General features: G+C 40.5%; 2 protein-coding genes across 4 annotated transcripts in view; one reads left to right on the plus strand and one right to left on the minus strand.

Annotated features, from left to right (window-relative positions):
• Window positions 1-10,551, plus strand: part of col1a2.L (collagen type I alpha 2 L homeolog) — a 37,863-nt gene extending 27,312 nt beyond the window's left edge. For 2 of the 3 annotated variants that reach the window (XM_018266288.2, XM_018266289.2), the window contains 15 exons: window positions 550-603; window positions 698-751; window positions 1,554-1,715; window positions 2,241-2,348; window positions 3,278-3,385; window positions 3,526-3,579; window positions 3,713-3,820; window positions 4,298-4,351; window positions 4,439-4,546; window positions 6,971-7,024; window positions 7,109-7,216; window positions 7,519-7,765; window positions 7,963-8,150; window positions 9,033-9,275; window positions 9,939-10,551. In XM_018266288.2, the coding sequence (XP_018121777.1) occupies window positions 550-603; window positions 698-751; window positions 1,554-1,715; window positions 2,241-2,348; window positions 3,278-3,385; window positions 3,526-3,579; window positions 3,713-3,820; window positions 4,298-4,351; window positions 4,439-4,546; window positions 6,971-7,024; window positions 7,109-7,216; window positions 7,519-7,765; window positions 7,963-8,150; window positions 9,033-9,275; window positions 9,939-10,085 (1,797 nt within the window). In that variant the 3' untranslated portion in view covers window positions 10,086-10,551. 3 annotated transcript variants of the gene reach the window in all.
• Window positions 10,552-12,451: 1,900 nt separating this feature from the next.
• On the minus strand, window positions 12,452-17,292 carry LOC121394539. The gene is made up of 2 exons (XM_041565897.1): window positions 16,501-17,292; window positions 12,452-14,259 (listed from the first exon to the last, which is right to left on the minus strand). Exons 1-2 carry the CDS (start codon window positions 17,198-17,200, stop codon window positions 13,292-13,294), a joined length of 1,668 nt encoding a protein of 555 aa, XP_041421831.1. The 5' UTR covers window positions 17,201-17,292; the 3' UTR covers window positions 12,452-13,291.

Below are 17,292 nucleotides of genomic sequence, written 5' to 3' on the forward strand. Positions count from 1 at the left end.
GCGTATAGGCAATTACATTCACTTTCCATTCTGCACTAGTTTTCACTGCACTCCTCACATTCCCCCTTCCTCCTCATCATTTAATTGTGTAGCCAGTCCATGGACATGGACATCACGTGACCCACTCTGGCACATGAAACAAGATTTTGGCATGATGCAAAGCTTGTCTTAATAATAGTGTCCGCAAAAAACAAGATTTAAATAATTCTTATAGTGCAAGTGAAGTTTTGTTTGACTTACATCATAAAATCAGATTTGAAATAATTTGTTAAGGTGACAGGCCCCCTTTAAATCACCTCTGATGTCATAATTAGGCATTGTGTAGGAGGAGAGGTTACCAGGGGACAGGTTTTGCCTGTTGATGTCACAGAAGAAAATGGGATGTTTGCAAAAACATGACAAGGAGGGCAAAAGCCCTGGCATACCACACTCCTGTGTACCAGTCCTATTCCTGGTTATCAGCCCGAACCCATCTGTGGGTTTCAGGCCAACCTGCATACAGTGTGCTTCTCTATCAATTTTAACAATTTTTTTTGTCCTTCGTTCTAGGGTCCCAATGGTCCAGCTGGCACTACTGGTCCCCGAGGTGATGGTGGTGCTCCTGTAAGTAAACAACTTTTATTTACTCTCCATTCCTATCATAAAGAGGATTTGGCAAGTGACCTTTATACTGATTTGCCATATATCTCTATTTCAGGGTGCAACTGGTTTCCCTGGTCCTGCTGGAAGAACTGGTGCTCCTGGCCCTGCTGTAAGTCTATCCAGTCTCTGATACTGCTTCTCAGCTAAATGTATCTCTTTAGAGAAACACACTATGGGGGTTATTTACTAAACTCTGAATGCCAAAAACCCGAAAACAGAATTTTTTTACTATAAAATCTGAATCTTTAATGGAAAAAAAACCCCACTGATTTTTCGGGATTTATTATACTCTGAAGATTGAAAAAGTCAGAATCCAAATATCCGGCATCTCGGACCTGCCGAGGTTGCATATAAATCAATGGGAGAAGTCCCAAAGATCTGCGCTGGGTTTCATGCAATAATTCGAAGATTTCGTGTTTTTTGGCAAAAATCTGAGTTTTCGGGTGGAAAATCCGAACAATTAGTCCGATTCGTTTTTTTTCTCAATTGTTCCTGTTTTTTTTCCTGCAAACAAAACTTTCGGGAAAGTGTATTAATAAATAAGGTGAAAACTGATTTGGTCTGAGTTTTTTTCAGAAAATATTGAGATAAATTCGGACTTTGATAAATGAGCCTCTATAATTCCAGTGGCACATAGGCCATGTAGGAAGTTGTGTGTATCTACAGAAAGACAAACCTCTATACTAAAAGCTACTTTAGGAAGGATATCATGGCTCACATCCTGTACACCTTTATAGTACTTGGTTATTTCGACAGAACACTGTGACAGAATACTGCACAGTACATTGTCAATATTAGTCAATATTATCACCTCATGTCCATTAGAAACGTAAAAAGCAGTTTGTGCTTTATTTTGACTGTTAACTACTTTCCATTAAATAATACATGGCTACATTACTGTTGTTTTGTAGGGTACTGTTGGTCCTTCTGGCCCTACAGGCCACCCTGGCAAAGATGGTCCAAGAGGTACTCGCGGTGACAGCGGACCAGTTGGCCGCCCTGGAGAACAAGGTATGGGTGGTCCACAAGGTTTGAGTGGAGAGAAGGGTCCATCTGGTGAATCTGGTCCTGCTGTAAGTCTTTTATTATTTGTAAAATAAAGAGGTTTAAAATACTAGCCAGATGTTTATTTTGCCATGGTTCTGCCTGTAAATGGGAAATTCCAATTAGTCTTCCCCTTATACATTCCTGCACCAATCACTTATTGCTTTAGGTTGTGTATGTGACTGACAGAGAGGCCTTGCACATGTCCTTCCCCATAGTTGCAATGCTTAACCCTTGTTATTAACTCAGTTAATATTGTATATCAAAGTAAAACTGACTATGTTTATAACATTTCAGTACTTGAAGAAAAAGTTACTTTAACCTGATTTTACATTTTCCCTGATTTTACATAATATTTGCCTGGTCCCCCTAAAAAAAACATAAAATGGGGGGTTCTACTGTAGTTAGTTGGTGTTAATAACCATACGTTTCTGTCTTTGTAGCAACTACAGAAGTAGAGGAAAGCCAACATGCACTACAGGGATTGTTTAACATAAAATATATATTTCTTCATTGTGAACAATTCGATTCAAATATTTCCCTTTTCATTTCAGGGTGCTCCTGGCGCTTCTGGTCCTTCTGGTGTCCTTGGTTCTCTTGGTTTCTCTGGTCTTCCAGGATCAAGAGGTGAACGTGGTACCCCTGGTGGCTCTGGATCTAATGTGAGTACAGATTCTCAAATAGAAACACTAAATGGCCATGCACTGGTCATGGGTCAAATGATTCCATATCAGTGGCAATATTTCATTGTCCCCTTTTTTTTGGCTGAAACTGCAAAAAATGAAGAGCAGCCATAACCCTTCATTATCTTATTTGCCAGTGTACCATCCACCTGCCAACGTGGTGCAATGGCAAAGAATATTTTCAAACCATATAGATCAGCTATAATCTGAGAGGGTTGCAAAATGGCCTGCCAAAAACAAACCCTGACCTGCCATACATGCCCAGGTGGTAGGGAAGTATGGTTGAAATTGCCTAACCAAATCTTGGCAGCAGCTGGACGTTGCCATTGTCACTTAATTTAGGAAAACATTACTTAGACAAAACACTATGTAGAGCCTATTGCTTGCTTAATTATCTATTCATTAAATATTTATTAGACTAAATGATATAAATATTTTATGAAAAGTTGATTTCTGAAAAAAGGAAGCCCCAATATATGAAACTGTTCTGTTTCAATTTCATGCAACATTCTAAACTACAGCAAACAAAGAGCAACATACCCATGATTTAGTAGTTCTCGACCTCACAGTCCTATCACAGTCAGCACCTAGGCCTCATACATTAAAGTATTGCCACAAAAATTACAGTTAGGTGTCTGCAAAAAGTACTGTCGCGTACATTTCTGACGTTCATAGAAAAAGTAATCCCATCATAAACAATGCCATTTTAGGCTCTATTATAGATTTAGTAGCAGCTGCCCCACAATTTGACAAATATCAATTTAGACTGTTTTCCACTGTTAGTATATGGCATAAAACAACAAAAGTTTAGTTTTACATTTTCACCAACTAAAACTTAATACCTCAAAAGCCTTTAAATTCTTCAGAATATGATAGTAGTTAAGAAAATGTGTCTTTTTCCTTTACAGGGTGAGCCAGGTCCTTCTGGTCCTCCAGGTGCTGCTGGTGCTCGTGGTCCCTCTGGCCCCATGGGCTCTCCCGGTCCAAATGGTGTTCCTGGTGAAGCTGGCCGTGATGTAAGTTACAGCCACAATGAGTTCAGCCTCAGCCAATCAGATCTGGTTTAATTTAATGATACAAAGACTTCAACTAAAACGTAAAAGCCTGTACAGCATCGAGTTAGTTTACTATTTTTTTTTTTTAATTTTTCATATAGGGCAATCCTGGTAATGATGGTCCATCTGGTCGTGATGGTCTGCCTGGAAATAAGGTTAATATCTGACCACTTTATTGACTTAATGTCATCTTATTGTATGAACTGTGTATGTGAAAGTATTTGCAGCCCAGTTCTTCTAGGGAACATAATTAAAAGCATGACTACTATCATTTGTGTCTTAATGTAGGGAGAGCGTGGCTATCCTGGAAACAGTGGCCCTGCTGGATCTCTTGGTGCTTCTGGAGCTCCAGGAGCTGTTGGCCCTGCTGGAAAATCAGGAAACCGTGGGGAACCTGTAAGTGTGCAAACATTACAAAAATACACAGATATGTGATAACAGTTATTTAATTTATTGACCTTTAGTCGGTCATCAATTGGCTGAGGGGCTGGAAAATTAGTGCACATTTGCCATTGCGCCATGTATTTAATAAAGCGTCTTACTGATAAAGAAGTTAATTTGACAATAAAATGTTGGTTCTACCTTCAAAATATCTTCTTGCTAGTCTTGAAATGAACAATTAAAATTTGAAGTGTAATGAACTGTGTGTATTGAACATTATTACACTGCGATTTTTATTCTTATTTTTGCATTTTTTTTTATAATGCTCATGTTTTTTTTATTACATAATGATTTTGTGTTAGTTTACTTCAGTGCTAATCTAAATGTGTTTAGCATTATATTTATAACAAATATGTTCTGAGTACATAACTGAGATTTACAGTAGCAAGCCTGCTATATGCATTTCTAATATATTTTCATGGTTTTCCTAAGGGTCCTGTTGGTTCTGCTGGAGTTGTTGGTCCTGCTGGCCCCAGAGGCCCAGCTGTAAGTATATTTTGTGACACCAAACACAACTTGTACACCAAAAATAGAATTAATGAATTAATTACATGAACTTTTTCCATTTTACAGGGAATTCAAGGTGGTCGTGGTGACAAGGGTGAAGCTGGTGAGAAGGGAGCTAGAGGTTTGGATGGACGCAAAGGACATAATGGTTTACAAGGTCTCCCTGGTCCTGCTGTGAGTACAGTGTACAACAATTAATACTAAAACTATTTAGGATTGTCTGATATGAGTTAATAGCATATAATAATAACATAAGTTGATTTGAAGCAGCGTAGGTGATTCTTCACAGTGAGGGTTGTGGAATGCACTGCCAGATGATGTTGTGGTGGCTGATTCTGTGCCTATTAGAGAGGCTTGGATTTTTTCTCGCAGAAGCATAATATCAAGGCTATTTTGATACTAAAATCTACAATTAGAGAATTATTTATTAAAGGTTGAATTTTAGTGGTTTTAGAGGTTTTGGAAACACCTACTAAATTCACAAACTCTAAAATCACGAATGTCATGGATTTAATTAAAAATTCCTAACCTGAAAAAGCATGAACGGGAAAAGTTGCAAAAAAGTCGTGAAAACTGTGACTTCTTGTATTGTCCCACAAAAGCCAACCTCAAAAAATATCTGAAAACCTCTAAAATCATGAAGCCATCCTTGGCTTCTACGTGTTTTCAACAGGTTTAAGCTGGAGTATTTTCCTATTCGGATTTGTCGTAGTTTTGTCAAGTAATAAATCACCGAAAATAGTTGCACTTTTTTGGTGTCAAAAAGCCTGATCTGAAAAAGTTGTAGCGTAATAAATTGGCCCTGTAGTATAGATATTGCTTTATATAGTTTATGTCAGTGTATTGAGGTGTCAGTGTGAGCGTATGGATGGATGGATGCTGGGTTTCATTTTGATGGGTTGAACTTGATGGACTTTGGTCTTTTTTCAACCCGATTTAACTGTGATTTAAATGTAACTATGATTATTGAAACAAGGTTCACTGCAACAATATACTCTGCTTAAATGAACCCCATAAAAAACCCATTAGCAGTGATCCATAGCAACCATAAGATGTTTGCTTTTAAACAGTTGACCAGTAAATCCTACCTGCTGACTGGTTGCTATGTGTTACTGCTACTGGGCAAACTTAGGGGCAGATTCCCTAAAGGGCGAAGTGACTAACGCTATCGAAAATTCGCCAGCAAGAAATCATTTCAGAACTTCGCCGATTCCCTAACGGGCACAGGGGTCACTTTGCTAGCGGACGTAACTCCGCAAATTCACTAAGAGGCAGATTTTACTGAAGGTTACCTCATTCGCCAGACTTGCCTTCGTCAGCTCAGACCAGGCAAAGTGCAATGGAGTGCATAGGACTTCCTCAATTTAAGTGCAAAAAACACTGGCGTCTTTTTCTGCAAAGGTCCATAAAAATATTTTTGGGTAACCGGGTTCCCCCCAACATTTTCTACCGTATGGAACATAATTATATACTGGGCTCATATGTAGGGCATTATAACAACTCTATTAAGGTTCCCTGGACTTGTGTAATGAAATGTATTTGCTGCAACATATACGTCCATGTAACATTATCATTTCCCGCCGTATGCAAATTAGGCAACGCTAGCGCATCTTCACTTTGATTGCCACAGTAACGCTAGCGAAAATTCACCAGCGTTCGGCTCCCTGGACACAACTTCGCACTTTAGTGAATTGACGTAGTCGGATCGAATTTATGCCTGGCGATGTGTTGCGATGGCTGCGAAGCTGTCGCTGGTGAATTTTCGCCGCTCAGGGAATTTGCCCCTTAGTGTCTTATGTTACATACAGGCCCAGACTGGCAATCTGTGGGTTCTGGCAAATGCCAGAGGGGCTGCTGTAATTTGCCTCAGACAGCACTATTTATTGGGCTGGTGGGGGAACTGTTTGGCCCTCTATTTTGGCGTCTGTGTACCTACGTGGGCTGTGGGCTGTTTTGGCGTCTGTGTACCTACGTATAATGCCAGGGCCTATTTTAAATCTCAGCCCAGACCTGATTACATAACCCCCTTAGATCCATAAGTCCTCATCCCAATGCCCCCCCTAATTACTGTATGTTTCTTTTACATAAGGGCAATGATGTGCAGTCATCGATCAGTTAACATCAATAACAGAGATTGACCTTGGTTTCTTGATTGATGGTTCTGGAAAGCCCTGCCAAAAAGATCATTGAATAAAAACGTACTAAATATAAGCGCTATTGTTGTGCCAGCAGATACCTAACTGCCTTTCTCCCTAAAAAAAAACATAATAAACATTTACCAAATCACTTGAAATAAAAACATTTTATAACCCCCAACAATAATTTCTAGAATGTCCTCCCTTTCCAAACAGTCAACTTTATGGTGTTTTAACACACCATACTAGTATAAAAGTTTAGCATTTCATGCCTACAATATAGTTATTTAAACACTGCAAGGAATAGCTTTCAACAGATGACCTACAGAGAGCTTGTGATATTCGTCTACATGATAGGGCTGTTACGCTTTCACAAAAGGAATTATAATTTTTAAAAATCTGATTTTTTTATGTTTACATATATGCAAGAGATTGATCGTGATCATTTTTATTCCCCAATCAGGGTTCTCCAGGAGAAACAGGTCCTGCTGGTACCAATGGTCCATCTGGCCCACGGGTATGTAAAATTGCCAAAATGTAGTAATAGACAACATAATTATATTTTTTATTGCCAATATGACTGATTGGTTATTTTATTTAGGGTCCAGCTGGCCCATCCGGCCCTCCAGGCAAAGAAGGACGTTCTGGACACAGTGGTACTATCGGTCCAGTTGGTCTTCGTGGTCCTGCTGGTCACCAAGGTCCTGCTGTAAGTGACATTAAAATACCTGTTTCAACATACTCTAAAAGGGTATTGCTTGGTAAAATAATTTAAGACACATATTGACTGTAAAATGTTAATCTTAAGAAGTACTCTATCAATAATAAGGACATATAGAAGATGGTTGCTGCAGAAACCACTGTATAGAAGAAATATCTATAACCATTCTACTGTTAAAAGAAAATAGATCTCTCCAATATTTTAGATTGTATCTTAATTGCTCCAATAATATAATGTGCTTCATGTTGCTGATTTGCCCTCTCTCAACTGTTACTGTTGAAAAATTCTAGGGTCCTCCTGGACCACCTGGTCTTCCTGGTCTTCCTGGCTCATCTGGTGGTGGATATGATGGTGGCTTTGGTGGTGAATTCTTCAGAGCTGACCAGCCTTCTCGCAGACCAAAGGATTATGAAGTGGATGCCACTCTGAAATCTTTGAACAGCCAAATCGAGACAATCATGACCCCAGAAGGCTCAAAGAAGAACCCTGCCCGCACTTGCCGTGACTTAAGACTCAGCCACCCAGACTGGAGCAGTGGTATGTTGTTATTCCCATTTTATACTTTTTTTGTGAGGTAACATTTGTATAGAAAGCTACTGAAATGCAAACATTATGTTAGAGATCAGAATATATTAGTGTAATTTTACTTTGAATGAAATTACACTAGTTGGACGCCGCTCAATCTAACTACACGTTTGACATTAATAACTAATTTTAAAAAAAAAACATTTCAGGATTCTACTGGATTGACCCTAACCAAGGCTGCACATCTGATGCCATCAGAGTATTCTGTGATTTCTCCACTGGTGAGACCTGCATCCATGCCAACCCAGAGAGCATTTCACAGAAGAACTGGTACACTAGCAAGACCACGGACAGGAAGCATGTATGGTTTGGTGAAACCATCAACGGTGGCACACAGGTACAGAGAAACAGCAAAACTGATAACGTTTCCCACTGTTTTGAGGTTGGAATGTAGACAGAATTAGTCTAAATAACTTCTAGTTGCAACATTAAAGTATCATTATGAAAGCTTTAGTGGTTAATGGGATTTAAAGTTAGTATCTAACTGCAGTGGAGAGAATGAAAAGCTGAATCATTAGTACAGTAACAGTATCAGTAGCGACACTGCAGTAATCAGCACCAATAATCACTAAGCAGTAGTAGTGAAAGAATATTAGTAGTATTAGGCTGGGTCCTTATGTGTGCCACCTGAAAATCTCTAAAAGTTCTACCAGATAGGATAGCATGAGTAGAGACACTCACCAAGCCAACACTTTTGAGTTAATTTATCAACACTGGGTAAATTTGCATGAGGCAGTAACTCATGGCAACCAATCAAATACTTGCTTTTATTGCTCTGCAGCTGTTTCCAAAACACTCAGTGTTGGCTTGGAGCACTGGGAGCCCACCAGGGCTGCGATTTCAAGGGCCCCCCTTGCAATCTTCAGAGCCCATCCTCCAGACGTCCACCCCCCACACATATGCATCACCAAATGTTTACCTCCTTCCCCTTTGAGAGGGGAGCAGGCCCATGATAGCATTCTCTTGGTGTCCTGCTGGCCCAGTCAAACCCTGTCTTGATTTATGGCATGACCTTTGCCATTGGTAGTCTACTGTCCCTTGAAGGCAAGCCACCAATAGTTGTTTCCCAACCCCACTTTAGTTGCAGGATATCCCAAGCATTGAAGAACAAATGTTGTGTTTTCAGTTTGGTGTTAGACATTGTTCTTTTACTTTGATTAATATGTAGTGTTTTGCACAAATTATGTAGTATAATTCTTGGCTTCTTTCCCTTAATTAGTTTGAATACAATGACGAAGGAATCACTTCCAAGGACATGGCCACTCAGTTTGCTTTCATGCGTTTGTTGGCTAATCACGCATCTCAGAATATTACCTACCACTGCAAGAACAGCATTGCCTATATGGATGGACAGACTGGAAACCTGAAGAAGGCCATCTTGCTACAAGGATCCAATGATGTTGAACTACGCGCAGAGGGCAACAGCAGATTCACTTTTAGCGTCCTTGAAGATAGTTGCACGGTATGTGTAAAACTAAAAGTCTTAGAAATGTAATGCTTTATATGGTGGACTTTAATTAAAGTTCAACATCATTAAAAAAAGGTCAACCTGAAAACATAGTGAAAACATCAAACTTTTGTCTGAACCCAAACTGAATCAAGACTAAATAGAGCCCCAAGTTTATATACGTTATAAGAATTAGGCCCAACCTTAGCTACTGTATAGAATACATGATTCTTCTAACTATATTATGTATATACTAACCCTTTGTATTCATCATAAAAAGATTTAGCAGCCATATGAAATATACTGTGCAGTTAGTATTTCTATGAGATTATGGGAAATATATCTATAAATATATATAACTAATGCTTTAAACTTTTTTGTAGTGAGATATTCATATTGAAAGGTTCGATCTCCTTAAAAATATGATGTTAGACAGCATTATTCTACAATACTATACAATACAAAGTCTTTTAGTAGTTTTTTCATTACTTTCATACTGTTTGATGGAGAAGAAGTAATTATACTACCACTACAACAGTAGAGCAATACATACAAAATAAATAGAGAAAACTTCTTATTGAATCTAAGGAATCATTTATCCAAATCCTACTTGTCTGGGTTTTTTTTGTTTGTTTGTTTTTACAGTTTCTTACACTCTTTGTTGTTTTTCTGTTTCAGCAACACACAGGTGAATGGGGAAGAACAGTCATAGAATACAGAACAAACAAGCCATCTCGCTTACCCATCCTTGACATTGCACCTTTGGACATTGGTGGTGATGACCAAGAGTTTGGTTTGGACATTGGCCCAGTGTGTTTCAAATAAATGAACTAAAATGAACTTGAAAATATCCTCTCTTTGCCCTTTCTTTTTTTATTACTGAAAGCTGACTCCTCCCATTGTTTCATGCATCCACATGCAAACAACCTGGGTAAAAGAGATGGACTGAATCGAGCGTCGTGCAATGCAATTAAATACACACCAAGGAGGACTCTCAAATCTTTCACAAATTTAACATCAAGTTGTGAAAAATGTCAGCTTTGTTTTACAAAAAAAGTACAAAAAACCAAAATAAAAACCGTGAAAGCTTGCACCGTTTTTTGGCCTTTGAGTATCTTCCATGGAGGAAGTTTAAAACCACAACTTCCACAGGTTTTGACTACTTCAGACAAAAGCACATCTACATCTCCATCAAGCAATTACGAAAATACTGTGTCATACAAAGGTGCTAATTAAGGTGCTCGAAAATTCCGTGGTGCTAATAAAGCTTACGGCTCACTTTTCTGTAAAACGTTGTATTGCGTGGTTTATTTGGGAAAGGTGTGTTTACATCTAAGCAAGTTGTAGGAAAGCCCAGGAGATCCTTGTGGATATCTTTCTTTATAATCAGGTTCTCTCTCAGTGGCATCATCTTGATTGGGCAGAAAGAGGCATATTTTTTCCAACAAATTGTGCTATTTTTGTATGTGTGATATGTTTAAATAAATTATGGAAAAACTGAAATCACTTATGTCCAGTGTTTGAACTTAGGTAATTAGACTGTAAGAATCCTTTCATCAACCCTAGTGGAAATGTGACCATTTCTTTATTTAGTCTAGATATAGAACAATTCCATGGTTTAGCCACTGCTAGTAATCCTGTGCCACAAGGGAATAATGGATAGATTAAGAAATTGGGATATTGCTCTTTTTTGTATTATAATGCAACATGTAATACTTCATGCCCAATCTGTAGTTTGTTTTGTCAAAAGATAATTTTCAGAGCATCTCGTACTCTTGGGTCAATCTGAAATACAAGAGGGGAGGAGTACAGAAACCAAAATAATTCCAAATTACAAGAGAGTTTAGAGAACACTGGAAGATATTGTGGGAACATACACAGGCCCGGATTTGTGGAAAGGCCACCTAGGCCGGGCCTAGGGCGGCAGGATTTTAGGGGGGCGGCATGATGCCTAACCACACCCACTTTGGTTCAAAAACACTGGGGATGCGCTGGAGATACAATATTTTTTTAAATTTCCCCATTGATGATGAAAATTTGAACTAATAAAGGGGAGCGGACAGGGGCGACGAACGGCAGTGGGCCTAGGGGCGCCCTCTATGTAAATCCAGCCCTGAACACACAACATTAAAGTTTCTTTACACAAGTTTAAGGGACACATTACCTTAAAATAGTTCTGCATAGTACATGCCCTGCTTAATATAGGGGAATTACCTTTGTTGCCAAGGTTTTAAGGTCTCTCTCTCTGCATGGACTATGAACAGACTTGTCCCTTATTGTTTAGCCCATAGGATATTGATACCATCCAGTAGAGGAGCAGGGAGTGGGAGGACAGCCCCATTAATATGAGGTGACTCCCAGTACATAAAGGGAAGGGGAGGATTGAGTCACAATGAACCATTTGGAATTCCTGCATAAAGGAGGTTGAATGTATGATATCCAGAGCCTGTGGTTGGAGTCCTCAATAAAAAGTAAGTTCGCAGTAGGGGACATCAAGAAGAGCCCAAGATACAATTTGATGATCTAGAAGCTAAAGGTAGCATTGCCTTATTTACTTGATAAAGGGCCTAGCCTGAAACATGTTGTGTTCTTCACATTCCCAATAAAAATGTTGCAGTCAAAGAAAAATGCTGTGGATTTGTCCTGCACTTGGATTTCTTTTGGGGGATTGACACAGGATACCCCGCAGGATAACCAGAACTAAGCAACTAAACGGTGAGCTGCAGCCCATTTATATTCAATAGCATTGCCTTATTTAGTTAACCTACAGCTCGACCAAGGTAACAACCCCTGCCATCTTAGATATTAACTGAAAGCTTTCGATCTGAAATGTGAGGGGTCAGGAGTGCAACCCCTGAACTACCTAGGGTAAAACATAGGAGGTGATTTTGCAACCAAAATGCCATTACAAAGGGTTGATTTATGACAGAGCACAGGTTGACATGGGTTGTTCTGTGGGGGCCTATTCATAGGTGTGGGAGCAGTCAAGGTTGCTTCAAAGAGGTAACCTTTTCCAAGGATCCTTATAAAACATAGTGCTCCAGAAACAAATTATCAAGAACTGTGATAAAATTGTACAATATTGCTTGGATTTTCATTACACATTAAATAAAGTCATGGGAGTTGCAGACAGCATTACTTGCTTACAAAACCCCAATTACAACAACCAATCATAGACACGGACACTTGCATGGTGGAGAATGGCCGCAGCTGTTGTTTATTAAATATCATATCAATCAGAACATTAATATTGCTAATGATACTAATACCTGTTCATACATATCTTCCCAGCCAGCCTCTGCATCAGATCTCTGCAGCGGACCGCCTTAAAGCTTGACCACAAATATCCTTAAGCCCCGCCAATTTTTTTTTACCTAGCCAGGAGCATACCTCCACGTCAAGGCCAATTAAACCATTACATTGGCCTTGGCCATTCCCCACACATGTAAAGCTCTTTCAATTGCACTTTGGAATCCCATGTTCAGAATGTCAAAACCGATATCTGACAAATGTACCCTGTCCGCACGATACAGGCCTTCAAAACCTTGCTCCAACTCATAGTGCCTATAAACCAAAATATTAACTGTCTTGGAAAATTTTGAGATAGCAAAATTGAGTTTTTTGCGGCATCTCTCAAGGGGGTGAAAGCCTGCATCTTGAAGCCAGACTAATCTGGGCACAACTTCAGACCAAATTATCACAGTATTGGGAAAAATAAATCTGATCTGAGCAAGGTCTCTTTTTATATTACGAATTAAATCAATGTTTCTACCCTTTCCAATGTCATTTCCAGCTAAATGGATCAGAATAATTGCTGGGAAACCCCAACGAGATTTCATTTGCAAAATTATTGGTAATAAATCTGGCCATTTAAGGCCTCGAATGCCCATCCAGACAATTCTAACATCTTTAATGCCTAAATTAGTTGTGTAGGTTCGTTGTTCTGCTCTAGCTCTCGCTCTGTGGACAAAAGAGTGTCCAATAATCCAGACCAAAGGAGGAGAAACTGTAACGAAAAAAGGTAACACTTACTAAACCAGGGTAGGTCTGACATAAAGTTGATACCTAGAGGAGTTCCATCTGCCAAGCCTTTTGATGAACTCTTCTCCTAAACCCATCAATGAGGCTTGTGTGGCAGCTCCAATGCGAAAAGAATGTGTGTTATAATGGTCAGGTGGTATACCTAGCTTACTGACAGCTCCTTTGAGAATTTTCACAAATTGAAATCTTGTAAGGAAAGATCCATCACTGTGTATAAAGAAAGGGCCAGGAAGGCAGGGTCTGACTTGCTGATAATGTCTAAAAGCTAATACTGGACATATTGACTGTTCCGTGCTATTACCAAGCCAAATGGTTGTCCCTCTTCCTACTTTATCCGTTTTTGATTTTTTTAATATAATCTTTAATTTGCCCTCAACCAGATGAATGTCTTCACTCCCAATACCCCCTGGGGATCTTTTACTCTGAGAGACCGACTCACTTACCCGAAGGGCACCAAAGAACGACACAGAAAATAACAACGTAAACAACATTGTTTCAAACCGAGAATAGCATATTTGAGGTAGGACCGAAACGAGATCTTTCAACAATGATAATGTGATGGGTCTCCTAATGTCTACAGATCGTGTAATCCTACCAACACCCCGAAGAATTTGTTTAACCAAAAAGGATTTAGTTATGTCAGCCTCACCTTGAACCTTTAAAAAGAAAGATATGCCTGCTAATTTTTTAGTTATAGCTGAAAGAGAGTACTGAGCCTCAACTTGCTCCAGTACAAAAGACAATAAGACGTCACTGTCCCTTTGATAATGCTCTTTAGGAAAACTTGTTTTGAACTTCATCCACTCATTCCAGCTTGCGATGTAAGCATGCCAGGTTTTGTCTGCCAATGACATACTTAACCATTTTGAAATTCTGGCAATACTAAATTCCACAGATGTTGGGGGCATGGTGTTCCTTCTTTGTCCAAATAATTGGCGATTTCCCAGAGCTCGTTGAACTGAAATCGAGATAATGCGTCAGCCACAACATTGGTACAACCAGGGATATGCTTTGCTTGAATCAAAATGTTAAATTTAAGAGCTCGGAATACTGCCTGCCTAAGTAATCTCAGTACTGGGGGGGAGTTAGAAGATAGATTATTAACAACTTGCACCACACCCATATTATCGCAGTGCCAAACAATACGTTTGTTAGCCAATTGGGGGCCCCACACTTCCAAAACAACTAACAGTGGAAAAAATTCCAGTAACACTAGATTTTTGGTAAGCTTGAGTTCTACCCAGAAAGATGGCCACGCATCCGCAATCCAATGTGTGCCAAAGATAGCACCAAACCCAGCTGAAGCCGCGGCGTCTGTATACAGATTCAAAGCTGCATTCTCGAACAATTCTCCTTGCCAATAAGAAATGCCATTGAAATTCTCTAGAAATTCCTGCCAAACAATCAGGTCATCTTTAACCACCTGAGGGATTCTTATGTGCCAGTTAGGATTATCTAGGCCAGACGTAAGTGCAATAAGTCTCCTGTTAAAAACCCGACCAATAGGAATAACCCGTGTAGCGAAATTCAGATGTCCGATCAAGGATTGTATGTGTTTTAATTTAACCTTTTTAGATTTTAAAGTTGCGTTTAGAATGCTTCTCAGCTTAGCTACTTTTCCTTCGGGTAAGCGAAATTCACGATTTACAGTATCTATCTGAATACCAAGGAATTCTAAAGTTGTAGTAGGGGGTATTGTTTTTTCAACAGCTAGTGGAATGGCAAATTTCCTAGCAAACCACGTAAAAGTACTTAACAAAATTCCACATGAACTAGAATCTGCAGGACCGACAAATAGGAAATCATCTAAATAATGAATAACCCCCTTAGAACCAGTTTCCCATTGAACTACCCATTGCAAAAAGGATGCAAAGGCTTCAAAATAAAAGCAGGAAAGGGAACAGCCCATTGGGAGGCATCTGTCAAAATAGAAACTGCCTTCATAATGAAAGCCTAAAAGCTTATAACAGTCAGGGTGTATGGGCAGTAGCCTGAAAGCCGATTGAATGTCACTTTTAGCCAATAATGAACCTTGACCAAATTCTTGAATTATCGATATTGCCTGGTCGAAAGTCGTATATGAAACTGAAGATAATTCCTGACCAATTCCATCATTGACAGATGCCCCCGAAGGATATGATAAATGGTGAATTAAGCAATAGCTTCCTGGCTCCTTCTTCGGTACAAGTCCTAAAGGCGAAACTCTGAAATCCTCAAATGGAGGATCATCAAACGGGCCATCAATTCTGCCCAATCTAAGCTCCTTCTCAATTTTTTCCTTAACTACTTTTGGGTTTAGCTCAATTGATTTTAAATTCTTGGGAAATGATATGAGGGTTACAGGATCTGCTGATGGTATCCAAAAGCCAACTTCAAAACCCTTCTCTAAGAGGCAGGCCATCTGGCGCTTTGGATATAGCTCTAGGTATTGGCGCATTTCTGGTAACCTCACTGGGGTTATCTGACTTACTGGAGTCCCTACCACTGTGCTTTGTAGCAAATCGTTTGATGCAACGAAAGGCAGGATGGTTGCCAGCACAATGAGCACATTCATGTTTATATCTACAGTTTGCCTGAAAGCGGCAAGTTGACTCATTGAATGCCCAGCAAGCATTGTATTTCACAGGAGTCTTGTTCCCCGGTAATGGAACTAATGGCTGTTTGGGAATAAGCATTCCCATCCAAAGGTCAATATCCTTTGAACCCCAAGATATTGACTTCTGAATGGACATTTTCTGTCTGAATCTATCATCATACAAAAACCAGGAAATACCCCCATAGGCTTTATATGCTTCCAGAATAATGTCAATGTGTTTAAATAGGCCTGGACCTAATTGTGGGTGTTTTTCACACAATACATTTGAATAAATACAAAATGCCTGTAACCAATTAGTGAATGTCCTTGCCACAGGCCTGCGTCTGTCCATTTCAGGATCTGACTGCTTAACTTGCTTGCCTAAAAATTCCTTTGATGATGGCAACAGTGAGAGCATGTCAATATACTCCCCTTTTGTGATTTTTTCCTTTATGGCCTGTGGCAAGTGCAAACCCAAAGGTGTAGCATCACAGAGTATTGAATCTCTAAAAGCAGTTTCAGCTACTTGAGAAGACACAGCCCCTGTGCTTGTATGCGTTGACGCCGCACCAGGGGTTAACAAAGCTAACAAAGATTTTATGACATCAGTGGCAGCATAGTTACCAATCACTTGGATGGGTTGACTCTCCTCCTGAGGGGTAAAACCAGCAGGCTGGGGTGCGCTGTGGGTGACAGATGGTGATGTATGACCCCTGATGGCAGGTGGCAGAACCGGGTGCCCTATAGTGTTACAGCTGGAGGGCCCCGGTTCTGGGCGGCTTTGGGGGCCCCTGCTGACCTGGTGCCCCTCATAGGAGCTGCCGGCTGCCGGACCTCCCCCGGACCCTGTGGAAGGAAAGGGCCCTGAAGTGTTAAAGCTCTTTTGATGGAGCGGCCCACCACTTGCAACAGCGGCGGAACTCACTCGCGATGAAGGGGGGGAAGCCGACGGCCAAACTCCTGTCTGCGGCGGGTCAGCGACGATCCTCTTCTTGGCGGAGACCGCTGACGTCATCTGGGTTCTCTTCTTCGCCGCTTGTTTCCCTCTGGTGTTCCTCTTGACGGCGACGATCCGCCTCTTTCCTGGTCCGCGTGAAGCTGGGGTGCGTTGGATGGCGACGTCAGATGCGGCTCCTGAAGATGACGCAGCTTCCTCTGACGGCGATCCTGGAGGCTCTGCAGTCGGAAGTGATGTCACCGCTGTCGTCGTCGATGATGCGAGCTGGCACTGCTGAAGGAGCGTCTGGATGTCTTCATGTCCCGCCTCCGCCTGGATCCATCGAAGGATGTCGCGAAGTCTGCCGTCGGGATTCTCTTCAGCCATTTCCAAGACGATCCTCTCACGTCGGCTGCCGGCGAAGAATGAAGAGTGTTCGCCGGTTCGTCCTTTTATAGCCGGTCTTCGGTGAAGCCACG

Source organism: Xenopus laevis, chromosome 6L, assembly GCF_017654675.1.
Source record: "Xenopus laevis strain J_2021 chromosome 6L, Xenopus_laevis_v10.1, whole genome shotgun sequence".
In the NCBI taxonomy this organism is placed as follows: Eukaryota; Metazoa; Chordata; class Amphibia; order Anura; family Pipidae; genus Xenopus; species Xenopus laevis.